Source organism: Eriocheir sinensis, unplaced genomic scaffold (assembly GCF_024679095.1).
Source record: "Eriocheir sinensis breed Jianghai 21 unplaced genomic scaffold, ASM2467909v1 Scaffold488, whole genome shotgun sequence".
NCBI classification, from domain to species: Eukaryota; Metazoa; Arthropoda; class Malacostraca; order Decapoda; family Varunidae; genus Eriocheir; species Eriocheir sinensis.
In genome coordinates this window covers 156,340-169,274 of record NW_026111818.1, presented here as the reverse complement: position 1 = coordinate 169,274, position 12,935 = coordinate 156,340, and the positions used below count along the sequence as shown (strand labels likewise).

Here is a 12,935-nt window from a genome sequence, read left to right as displayed (position 1 = left end):
ATTACATTTCACCGCGAAAGGCTGACATAAATAAGGCATTAAAACCGTCCATAATGAAATATATATAAACATCATAAGTCAACCTGGGATAAGAGATTCGATCCCCTCCTCGTTAAAAGTTTGATAACAATGTCTGAATACGTGACGATGAGAAGGAAGGAGAGTGGGAAGACTGATGGAAGAAAAATAAGAGCAGTAGTAAGGAAGAAAATAGGATGAATGGGAAAAATTAGAACGCAGATTGAAGATCATCATCATCATCATCATCTTCCCCTTGTCACCACAAAATCCCTCCCTCCATCACACACGCTCAACCTCACTTCACCACCACACCTCCTCCTCCCCCGCCTCCTCCTTCACGTGACAACTGCTCCCCGCCCTCCGCCACACCGAAAGGGAATCCAACACTCTAGAGGGATGGAAAAAGGAGAAATGAGAAAAAAGAATAAATAGGGGTATGGGAGGCGGGGCGGGAGGAGCGGAGATCTTGGTCAACCACGAATATTTTGGTCAACGAAACAGGAGCAGTGAGGGTCAAGTTACCGGGGTCAGAGGAGGCCGAGGAGGGAGAGGAGGAGGGAAGTGGAGGAGGAGGAGGAGGAAGAAGAGGGGTGGGTGAAGGGGAGGTGGTGGAAGATGACAGGAAAAGAAGGTCAGGAAAGAGAGAGAACTATCACTGTGAAAAAATAAATGAAGTAAAAAAAAGTCTTGTGTTAAGTTCATATTTGTATGCTTGGGACAAAACGAAACAACTTATTGGTAAAAGAACGAAACAGATTGCGATAGTTTGCGTTGTATTGAATGATCTCGTCGTTTCGTAGTAGTAGTAGTAGTAGTAGTAGTAGTAGTAGATATTTCACACATTCAAATGGCCAAAGTCGAAAAGAGTAAAGACTAACGGAACTACTTTTTCTACTCTTACTACTACTTTTTCCTTCACCTCCTCCTCCTCGCCTCCTCTTTCTCCTTCCCTTCTTCTTCCCTCTCCTCTAGCCTTGGCGTGACTCCCAGCAGTATTGACACACAAATTACCGCCTTAATTATTATGCTAATGAGATTCACACCGTTTACCTGTGATTAGGTCGTCGCTCGCCGTCACCAAGATGGCTGGGTGGGCGTGATGGATGACGCCCTGCAAACGACGTAATCATATTCATTTTATCATTACAGCATCACAGTGACTCTCCGGGGGGCACGAGGGCACGGGGAGGCTGGCTGTGTCTTGTAGCCTGGAGTGTTCGAGGCTTAGAGGTTACGGTGCAGTGGTTGGGCCCGGAGAAAGAGACAGAGATGAGGAACAGTGTGTAGATAGAGAGAGAATAAGTGAAGGGCTTGTTTTAGGTGAAGTAGAGGGAGGTTGCAGAGGTTAGGGACGGAGAGAGAGAGAGAGAGAGAGAGAGAGAGAGAGAGAGAGAGAGAGAGAGAGAGAGAAAGGGAGGCTGGGGAGAGGGTAGCGTTGCATAGAGAGGATGGGATATATAGAGATAGTATTGCAGGTTAAGTGAGAGGAAAAGAAGGAACAGTGCAAGGAGAGGATGGGAGAGAAGAGAGAATAAAAGTTATGTAGGTGGAGAGAGAAAGTAAGGGTGTGAACGAGTCAAGAGAGTATGGGAGGAGGGAACAAGCGTGTGATGAGGAGCGATGAAAATGTGTTGAGTGGTAGTGATGGTTTTTGTGATAGTAGTAGTAGTAGTAGTAGTAGTAGTAGTAGTAGTAGTAGTAGTAGTAGTAGTTACTGTCGGTATGAACCACTGAACTTATGTCGTCGTTGTGGAGTAAAAAAAAGGTCATACAACGAAAAAATAATACAAATACCTTTACCCTTCATCCCATCCTATCCCCTTCATCATATCCTTCCCTTCATCCCTCTCACCCTCTTCATCCATCACCTCTCCGCCTTTCCTTTTCCGCTATCCTCCACCACCAGTATCACAATCCTTCCCTCAATGAGCCCTGTCCACACCCTCCTCCCTAACTAACTACTGCCTCATTCCTCATTCATTACCATCTTTTTTCTCCCTCTTCACTAGCGCGTCTTTCCCCCACGAGCTGCTCCTATTCCTCCACCATCAGCTCTTACCTCTTTCTTCGCCTCCAGCTATTTCCTCCTCCTTCACTAGTTCCTCTTCCCTCCAACAGTTCTTCCTTTTCCTCCACCACTAGCTCTTTCCTCCTCCTTCAGCACCAATTCTTTCCTCTTCATTCAGCGGCGCCTCTTCCCTCTTCCTCAGGTGTGGTTCCAGAACAAAAGGAGCAAGGAGCGGCGCATGAAGCAGCTCTCGTCCATGGGCATGCGCGCGCACCTCTTCGGCAACCCAAGGAAGCTGCGCGGGATGAGGATGTCGCCTAGCATGGAGGACGGCTTTCCCTACTACGGAGACGCCTTCGGGTACGGTCCCCAGGGCTTCCACGACTTCTTCCCTGGCCAGGGTCCCCCGCCTCCCCCCGGCATGAGTTTCCCGCATGGTGAGTAGAGAAACACACACACACACACACACACGTAAAGAAGAAAATATACACCATACAAAAATAAGTGATATGCCGTAACCTAACCTAACCTTTTTCTCTCCCTCCTCCTCCTCCTCCTCCCCCAGGCCTGCCCCCGTCCATGGAGCAGCCGCTACCTCCTGGGGGTCCCATGAGTGACTTCCCGGGCCTGGGTGGACTGGGGGCGCCGCCGGTGTCTGAGGGCGGCCACTTCATGACGCAGCCCCCCGACATGCTCTCCCTGTCCCAGCGGTCATCCCCCGAGGGCATGATCATGGCGCACGGGGGTCAGTAGGCAGCCCGGGGCCAGGTAGTCCCTTACTCGTGCATGCGTCCCTCCTAGCTCACCCTCAGGCGCCTATGTTACTGCTGCCTACTCCTGCCTACTCCATATACTCTTCCCCTGCCCCTTGTGCCTTTCCTCTCATTCTCTCCTTTCTTCCTTCCTTCATTCATTCATTTCTCTTTTTGTTTCATTCATCCGTTCATCGTTTATCGTCCATTTTCTTCTTTTCTTCTCCCTCTATTTATTTACTTTTGTTCCTTTCCTTCTTCTCCTCATCTCTTAGTTTATCATCTTATTCTTCTCCTCTGTTTCACTTTTCTTATCACACTCCTTCCTCCTCTCTATTACTGAAGTTTCTTTGTGTTCGTTTAGTTACATCATTTAATTATACTTTAGATAATTTTAATAAGTGAGTTTTTTTTATAGTAGTCACCCTGAGTATTTATAATTTTCTCTGCCACTCTTTACATGGCAGACAAAACTAAAGATCAGAGACTAACATTTGAGAGGACGTACTGTACCAGCGCCTGAAATATATATTTTTTATAATTCAACTAATTTTTTTTTTTTTTTTTCCGTTTCATCAGCTATGATTTTCTTATCGTTTCTTTTTCCTTGTCATATTGCTTCAGTTTCATTGCTTCGCTGTTCCATTCACCACATCCATCCATCTTTCTCACACCAAACTCATCATCATGGTAGCAAATCCCTGTAGAATGTGTTTTTAAGTATCTATGAACTGCAAATAAGCTCACCGTAATCAGTACAAAAAATAGGATTACAGGCCTGATTGGTACTCCCCGTACACTTTGACTCACCCGTCTTCCTCCCCTTCCTCCCTCCTCGCCCCTACCTGCAGGTCAGGGAGGCAACTTTGACCACCAGGTGAACGAGGGTCTGGTGTGGTGACATGAAGCTGACCTCTGATGACGCACCAGGCCCTTCGAGGTGCTCTCCAGCGACGTCGCCAGAGGAATGTCTCCACTGCTCTCCTGTTACCTGCCAACACCTCCACCACCTCCACCGCCTCCACCACCTGGGCAGCGCGGTGTTCAGCCCTCGCCCCCGCCACCCACCCCACACTGACCACTCCGGCTTCCCTACCCTGCCCTGCCCCAGGAGGTTAAATGTTCAAAGTAACCAACCACCTTACGCGTCGCCACCAGGAGGGAGTGTCACCAAGGGGCACCAAATCGTCACTATATTATAGAGTTCGTGGCTGAAATCAAGGTCAGGTCATGTCGTGCTCTCTTTTACCTTGGCTTGAGTGTTCTGCTGCAGAGATCCGGAGAACGCTTGTGGCATCCCTAGCAGCCTCAGGCACTTCCAAAGGCGTTTTGAGGAGTCACACACTCACAGTCGATCCCAGAACGGACCTCCAACGCAGCTCATGTTCTCTCTGGTAAAACTTCGCCCTCCATGACAAAAAGGAAAGATTTTAAAGAGAAATATAAAGCATTCGTTGCTACGTGGAGCTGGTGGAGTCTGTCTGGCACGGCTGTCACCGCCGCCACAAAACATGATCAAAGGGATGTTGAAAAATGGTCCCGATCATTCACTTGAGAGGATGGATTATATCCCTCGTACATTAGTGTGATTACGGTGAACAAGAAACTGTGTAAATATATAATATACGAAGTGTCGGAGTGTCGTTTGCACTGGGAAAGTAATCGAGTGGTTGAGGGAAATTATTGTATCCAGCAGCTACGAAATTAATTTTGGTTTGCCCGCTGACGGGTCTGGTTTATACGTACGTGGTGCCGCAACATGGTGCAGAAAAGTAAACTAAGGAAAGAAATTTATAGAAACAATCATTGAAAAACTATGAAGTAAAAGGTAAATGAAACGAAGCAATAGTTCGAAGTGTCTCGCCAGGCACTGCTCGAGCTGTCCTCCAGACATTCGCGCACACGCAGCGCTGACGTGGACTGAGTGAGTGTCTGTGTCTGTTCTATGTTCCTATGTCTAGATGTAGCGTTGCTGGCTGAGGAATCGCGCACACAAAGGTAATAATTTATGTAGCTTCTGCCCCTTTATTGAAAACCACCCGGGCGCCAGGCGCTTCCCGTGGCCCAGTGAAGGTAGTGAGGGGCGGGGCGTGGCGGCCCGGGCCAGGAGCACCTGCAGCTCTTCCCCAGCCAGCTACTTCCTTTCAAAAGCAGCTTCAGTTTTCACATCCCTCTATTTGAGCCCACCTACCCCTTTATCATTGCCCAGCCGTGCGAAATATGCTCCTAGAGAAGCTATTTTGGTGGCCCGCGAGTGTGCCTAAGAGCCCCCTTGTCTCTCCCCAGGGCCTAATATTCTCAGTTGTCTATTCCATATCTTTTCAGTTTTTGAGGAGACTTTTTAACCCTTGCAAGATCTTGTTTTGGGATAATATTCACGAAAGCGTAGCCTCCTCTGGCGGCGGCCGCGGCGGCGGTCCAGCCGGTGTTGCGAGAAATATCTCCTCGCAGAAATAAATCGTATATACATGGGGGAGGGCGCAGCCCCCCCCCCTGGTTAGGAGGTTATGTAAAGTTCGGTTGGAGTAGTTTAGATATGCTCCCCCACCCAAAACCCTCGATTTCCCACGGGTGTCCAAGTTGAACCTCTCTGCGAGCTATTTTGCGGTGGCGGCGGCGGGTCCCGGAGAAAAATACTATCTCCATGATAAACAGCATCATATTTTGTCCAGAAATAAGCAGTCACCATCTCGAAATTGGTAGGCTACACATTCGTGAATATTCCCCCTTGTTTTGGTATGCACCTTTGTGGCATCCTTTGGTGTAGCTTTTTTAACAATCGGCCCTCAAGTTCTCCATAGCTTAGGGGCACCAGGTCTAAATATGGCACTGCATGATTTGCATGATAGCTACACAACCACAGAGTTCATGACAATTCTGCATACATGACCAATCAGTTTCAAAGATGGACGAGAGAGGAGAAGCTAGTAACTAGACCAAACGCCTCAAAATGTGTGAAAATATTAGTTCTCAATTATGTTGAAGATGGGGAGGGGAGGGGCCTCAGCAGCTTACACAAAGAAAGAATTCCATCAGGTAACAACACTACGAGAAAAGCAGTGTTCAGGGTCCATGTTGGGATATGCAGAAGGAAATCTTGATTATTTTGACCGAGTTATCATGCCCAAGGACTCGCTGAATATCTGATATGTTAGCCCCTTCTACCCAAGGTTACGTTTATATTTAATATCGGGATATCTTAGATGAGTATGAAGTGGGAATTGCATGGAAAAAACTCATTTGAATTAATAGTAAAATGGAAGTTCCTTCAGAGCCTTTTGTTCCTACTTGAAGATGTTTGCGTCGGCTCATTTTACAAAGGTATACACTAAGTGGTGATGTGTCGCATCTGGGCCAGAACAATGTCACTGATGCCACAGTAGAGGAACTACATACTGTAGTTTCCCAAAGATCATGAGGCAAGGCAGTGACAAATTTAAATATGATTCTCTGCTATATTTAATGTACAACAATATCTGGGCCTCCAATGGTCAGACTTCTCCGCAGTGCAGTGGTGAGTGTCCTTAACTATGAATCTGCAGGCCTGGGTTCGAATCCTAGCCTGGGCAGTCGACATGCAGCGCACTCAGCTGTTCATCCTTCTTTTCAGGATGGTCGGTATATGGGTACCTAGGGAAACCTGGGGAAGGTAAACTGTGGTAACCCAGATGTTACACTGGCCCTGTGTCAGGTTAATGGGTTCTTTCCCACCACAGACTCAAAGAGCCCATGGAATGGAGTTGAGCCATATGCATCTATAGCACATACTCCCAATTTTTTTAAATCTGGGCTTCATGAACGTAAGGCACTTGAGCTGCACTGGCATTACTGGCACTGCAGTGAGCATACGGGGTTTTCAAAGGGGCTTCACAGGCACTATCCTTTCTGTTATTACCTCTCCTCTCCTATATCCTCCCTTTTGTACTTCCCAAAGATTCAAAGAGGAGTATAGGCCATACCTCGTTTCCCTTTGTAATGTCATCCATGGGAATATATTTATGAAAGAAAGAGCTGTGTACCACTTATCATCTTGGACACTTAAACGCCAGATCTTAAGCTGGAACACGTTTTCATATTTTGCAATTTCTTGGTGCAAATGTTCATCTCAGAAAATCCAGTATAGAAAAGAGTTAATTACTACCTTAGCCCAGGAGAATAATTCATGCAGAGTTTTTTGTATTTTTATTTCCAGCCTTGAGTGAAGTTTATTTGTCCATTAAATATTTTTGACGTACAACCCTGTTTCCTCCCCCCTCCATCCCAGCCTCTACCCTCGCCACCATCCCCACCGCCTCTCCCTCCCTGCCCGCCTCCTTCCCAAACCCAGGACCTCTGCACCTTTACATAGTATTAATGAGAAATAATGAATGTTTGAAGATACTTGTAATGAACGATGCCTCACTTTCCTCCCAAATTTCCCTTCCCTTCCTCTCCCTCCCCTGCCCTCCCCTCCTCATTACCCATCATGTCACAGTGTTCTCTTCCATAGATGTTATAAGTTTAATGTAAATACTGTCTGTATATATTTCTGTATCATCCACGTCTGAATGTCATATATTGTATATTTAAATTAATTATTGTGACCATCAAAATAAAATGTTGGAGAATGTTTATTTTATATAATTTTAAAAGTCTCAAGTTATCCTTTTCTCCATAGATTTCAGCAACAAGATTATAAAAAGATTGTGTATGTATTTGCAGCAACATAGTCAACCATGATTTTTACTTTTTTAATCTTTTATAGTTATTAAGATATCAAAATACCTCAAACTAAATTTACTTCAGTATAAAATTCTAATGCTCCTTTTTTAGTATGATAGCTCAGAATTCTATGGTCAGGTTTTTCCCCCTGCCTTTTTTTCATCACAGCTTAAGATCTCAATCTTGCTCCACTAATAAGCTCATGCATGTACCTGCTCATTCTCTTTGAACATGCCAGCCCCATGAATTTCAGTAAGTTTCTTGCGCTCTTTTTCTACAATATACCATATGATTTGATTCCCTTGGGTTTTCAGGATAAATTTGTATGTCTGGAAGATTAGTGATTTGACTCATTGCAGCTACTTCCTATGACCCACCACTTGAGCTTTTGAGCCCTATGACAAGGTTGACAGAAAGGATTTATGGAATGTCCTGAGAATGTAGGTGTAGGAGGATATTTACTTGAAGGGTTCCAGTCTTTTAACATGTATATAAGTGCCTTTGTTCAGGTGAATGTGGAGCAGAGTTTTGGTATAGGTGTTAGACAGGGGTGTGATGTCACCAGGGCTGTTTAGTGTTTATATGGAAGGTTGTAGGAGAGAAATTAAAGCCAGAGTAGGAAAAAGAGACCCAAGGCTAAAAGTGAGAGGTACAAAGCACTATAATGGCAGCCTTATTTGCAGTTGATGCAGTGTCATTGACAAAGTGAAAAGATGCTGCAGAGAAAAGGCCTGGTTCAAGGAGCGAGTGCCACATCTGCATCACCCAGATCAATCCCAAAACAAAAAAGGGTTAGGGGACCCTGCCCCTATCATAATGCAGGGGTCCTAGAGGCTTTGCCGAGCACCAACCACAAGCAACTGGTTCCCCCAATGTGAATATATTAAGAGAGGCAATTGAGTGGTCCAACCCCTCAGCAAGATCAGTAGCAGTCACAACCTGAGCCTTGTCCCTGGCCTCTGTCTTTTGCATTGCATTTGGCTGGAGTGGATATTTTATTGGAATGGGTTGCAGGTCCTTCCTTCACCAATCAAAATCAGGAATTATGCATACTACTAGCTGTAGGGAGGAACACAGACACCCTGAGATGATCAAATCTCCGGCCATCCAAGGAGGGCGTAATTCTGTCCCTTCTATGCTTCCTCTTACAGGCAGATGTGAAGGAATGTAACATAACTAAGTTGTCACGGTCTGTCTGGTTATTAAGGAAATGGGAAGGGAGAGATGTAATGATTATAATGTCCCCTTATGAAAACCCTCACAGACAACTTGCATGTTTTATCTGTGACTGATGCCACATCCCCTCATGAGAACTTTCCTCAAGGGGATGGCCACAGCTGAAGAGTAACTTCCCTGTTCTGGCACTCCCTCTCCATACATCAATCCCTTGCCTGCCAACTCTTACAGGTACTCATCCACTCTGTTCATCCATTTCACTGGTGGTCTATTCTTCTACCACCAGGGAGGTGGTGACCAAGTGGTCAGTGTGCAGGCGTGGTGAGGCTAGGGACCTAGGTTCCAGTCCCACACGCTGGTTTTTCAACCATCGTCATGTAGCAGAAGATTACCCGTATGCTGCCCAGATCTTTAGTCAACCCTCTTGCTCCCATACACTCAACAAACACATCCTCTTTCCTTTCTTATCACATGTCCAAAGCATCTTATGGGCTTCACCCATTCGCCTACCCCTCAGTCCACTCCCCCTTGTTGTCACACCCATACCAAAAGTCACACACATCATTCCTTTTACATTCCTAAAACCACCTTGAAATACTATGCTTCACCATTATATAGTTTATAATTTTATCCCTTATATTACAGAAGAGACCAAGAGCTAAGCTGGAAGGAAGGCTGCACAAGATAGAATGCAACTGTATGTTGACTGGACGGCAGGCAGACGAAGATATGTGTGGATCGCTTTTGTATCCCTATTGGTATGTGGGGTAGTCGACAGCAGTGCTCTTCAACCAATTTTCCCATCATCCACCTCTATCTCCACCTCACCTTTAGCTCACAAAAGGTACCTGAGCTTTCAAACTCCTGCTAATCATTAACTGCCTTGTGGTAAAATTAATATTGAAATGAATAATATGACAATTAGTCTGACTCAGCTATGAAGTCCAGTTGGGCAGGGCCTGTTGGCTACAGCACAGCCAAATCTAGTCTTTAGAGTAAGGACAGCCGTCGAAGTAGCTGTCATCGCGTATGAAGGTGAGGAAGTGACATGGTGTCCTTGATCACTGACAAAAAAATCATTAATATCACGTGCTATGGAATTTATACAATTCATTGCTATTATCCTAAAAAGTGACACACTCAATATATAGAAAATATTCAATACATAATTTCATATGGTAAATTGCTGACATAAGAGAGAAGTGATGTATTGGGGGTGATGCGGCAGCACTGTAGAGAGGCTTGGGCCTTCCCAAATAGACTTCATATTTGTGTTTGACTATGGTAGATTTGCAGAATTGCAGATGGGTTAATTACTATTATAGCAATTAGTCGACCGAAAAAAATCTCGTAGAATGCGGCTATTGACTCTATTGGATTTATGAGTAATATCAAAGGGACAGGTGTAATAGAAAGACCCCCAGTGAGTTGGGAGAATAAAGTTGAGGAATACATATAAGAGAGGGGTGAAAGAGGGACACGAGGATTTAGATGTGTGAGAAATGTATGTTTGGAGAGGGAAAAGTGGAGACTCTTCCGTCATGGCCATCCCCTTGGAGGGAGTCCCCGGCGGAGCGGAGAGCTATTGATTGATTGTGTTAAGCGATTTTTTTTTTTTTTGTTTTTTTTTTTGTTTTGTTTTTGTTTGTTTGGCTTCGATTTAATTATTATGTTATTTGTGTTATTAAGCAAGTAAATTTTGTGTTTTGGTCATTTTTTCCTTGTCCACATGAAGGGGGAAATTCAGATAGTTGAACTGGTTGAAGGGGGAAACAACAGATAAAGGGTTGGGAAGCATTGCTCTAGAGACTAATTGGAAGCATCTGTTGTTAAAACAAACAAGATAAAATATTCCCACCAGTTTATTTAACAACCTTCCAAACCCTTGAACAGAATAGATTACAGAAATACTCGAAAACACTCAGTTTACTAGATATTTTTAGTTTCTGTATATTGAGAACAGATGTATTGTTGTGGGAGTTTAAATGTCTTCAGTGTGGTGTCAAACTTCTGCTGTTTTCAGATATGGTGCACTGCAGTCCATGCCTGATGCCGCAACCCACAAACAAGCTTTGGTCCCAGTCCAGGTGCTTGTCTGAATGGAGAAATTCCTTGCTCACAGTGGTAGAACAACCCAGCAGCCAGTCAAACTTCAGGAGCTATCAGTCAGGAAGAAGAGAAGACAGGAACTCTGTAAAGAACATTAAAAGATTAAATGCCTTTACATTGTCTTTTCCACTCTTTAGACTCTAAAGAGTGGAAAAGACAATGTAAAGGCATTTAATATTTTAATGTTCTTTACAGAGTTCCTGTCTTCTTTTCTTCTTGACCCCTGACTAGTTAACCTCCAGTCTCTAAAGTTTAGAGACTGGAGGTTAACTAGTTAACTGATTAATAACTTTGACATAATTCCCTAGTAGTGGAACACTGACTTGAATTTTGACAAGAGCTACTTGCAGCCTATGTTAATTTCAAGAAGGCATTTGACTTAGTGCATTATAAAGTACTCTGAAACATTCTGTGGATCCATGGAATTCTTGAAAGGATTACTGACCTGATGACTTGCCTTTACTCTGGGACTGAGTCCTGTGCAGTGTGAGGGTAGCAGTTCCAGCTTCTTCCCTCTTAATTTAGGAGTGAGGCAGGGGTGCATCCTTGCTCCATTACAACACTTGCATGGACTGAGTATTAGACAAAGTTGTAGATCAGTCATTGCATAGCATGTTGGCAAAAAGGTCACTGACCTTGCTTTTAGTGATGATACTGTACTTTTCATGGAATCGTTAGAAGTTCTGGTGGTGGCTCTCAAAGTGCAGCATGAGGAGGTAAAACCTCTGGGAGTGAAGGTCTTCCGGGCCAAAACCATGGTCCAGTCATATGGAGGTTTAATGAATAACACAGTTCAGTCTTCGTGCATGTGGGGAGAACATAAAGTCACCAAAAGTTTCACTTACCTTGGTAGCGTAGTGCATAACAATGATGGGTCTTCCCAAGAAGTCACTCAATGAATTAGCCTGGCCCATGGTGTTAAGGGCTCGCTCAACGTGAGTATATGGCGTCATCGATATCTATGCAGGCAGACAAAAATTCTGAACTTCAAGTCACATGCTGTATGGCTGTGAGACATGGTGACTGGGGCAAGTTGATTGATCCTGCCAAGAGTGGCTTAGAGTGGAAAGGGTAACTGCAAGGGGGCTCACTCAGAGGGACCATCGGGGGTGGAGGCAGCGGGCGAGTGAAGCAACATGCCCCCACTGGTTCATTAGTTAATATTTATTCATGATTGGGTCTGCCCCAACATTAAATTAATATCATTATATTAACTAACTAACGGGGAGCATACACCAGGGGGTGCACTGCTTCACTCACCTGCTGCCTTCACCCCCGGGGGTCCATCTGAGCAAGTCCCCACCCAGTTACCCTTCCCATTCTGAGCCACTCTTGGCAGAATTGATCAACTTGCCCCAGCCATGAGTTGGGGATGTCTTGCGCAGAAATTGACATCCAGGAAGTGTGCCACGTGCCCTTTTAGCCAAAGTTGGTGTTCATGAACTCATCTGGTAACAGACCGCAATTAAGTTACATGAAATAATTGCTGATTCAGCATGGTCAGCCCAACAATACCCCATGATCCTGTGAAGGCACTTGGTACCTAAAGCATCAACACACCTCTCCAATTCATTGTTCAGTGTCCATGTCTCACACCCTTACAGTAAGACAGGGGGACACAGGTGGGGACATGGAGCACAAGCCTGCACATATATTGACAACTTCATATACTCATGTTGAGCAAGTGCATAACACTGTGGGCCTGGCCAATCTGTCAAATGACCTCCTGGCAAGACCTGCCACTGTTAAGCACTACACTACCAAGGTATGTGAAACATTTGGTGACCTCAATATCCTCTAGGTCACATGCATGAACAAAATGAACTGTCATCCAGAAAGCCTCCAAATGACTGGACCCTGGTTTTAGCCCAGGAGACCTTCAGTCCCAGTGTCTTCATCTTCTCAGGCACCACTTCAAGAGCCATCACCATAACCTCTAGCAATTTTATTAAGTACAGCATCAACAGCAAAAACAAGTCAGTGATCTTGATGTCACCATCAGATGCTCTGTAATGACTTGAATCAACAACTTTGCATATTGCCTAGTCCATGCAAGCGTTGAAAAGTGATGGACCAAGGACGCACCCCTGCCTCACTCCTGAATTAACAGGGTTGATTGATTGGGCCAAAATCATGGCGCTGCAACTGCATTAGTCATATGGCGCCGA

General features: G+C 45.0%; 1 protein-coding gene across 4 annotated transcripts in view; it reads left to right on the top strand.

Moving 5' to 3' along the window:
- Nucleotides 1-10,849, top strand: part of LOC126992539 (LIM/homeobox protein Lhx1-like) — a 148,561-nt gene extending 137,712 nt beyond the window's left edge. For 2 of the 4 annotated variants that reach the window (XM_050851352.1, XM_050851355.1), the window contains exons 7-11: nt 2,232-2,466; nt 2,595-2,774; nt 3,633-4,779; nt 9,304-9,502; nt 10,682-10,849. In XM_050851352.1, coding sequence (XP_050707309.1) covers nt 2,232-2,466; nt 2,595-2,774; nt 3,633-3,682 — 465 coding nt within the window. In that variant the 3' untranslated portion in view covers nt 3,683-4,779; nt 9,304-9,502; nt 10,682-10,849. Of the gene's footprint in view, nt 1-2,231; nt 2,467-2,594; nt 2,775-3,632; nt 7,017-9,303; nt 9,503-10,681 lie in introns of those variants that run through there. The other 2 variants (XM_050851353.1, XM_050851354.1) reach the window with 2 other exon arrangements.
- Nucleotides 10,850-12,935: the final 2,086 nt, after the last annotated feature.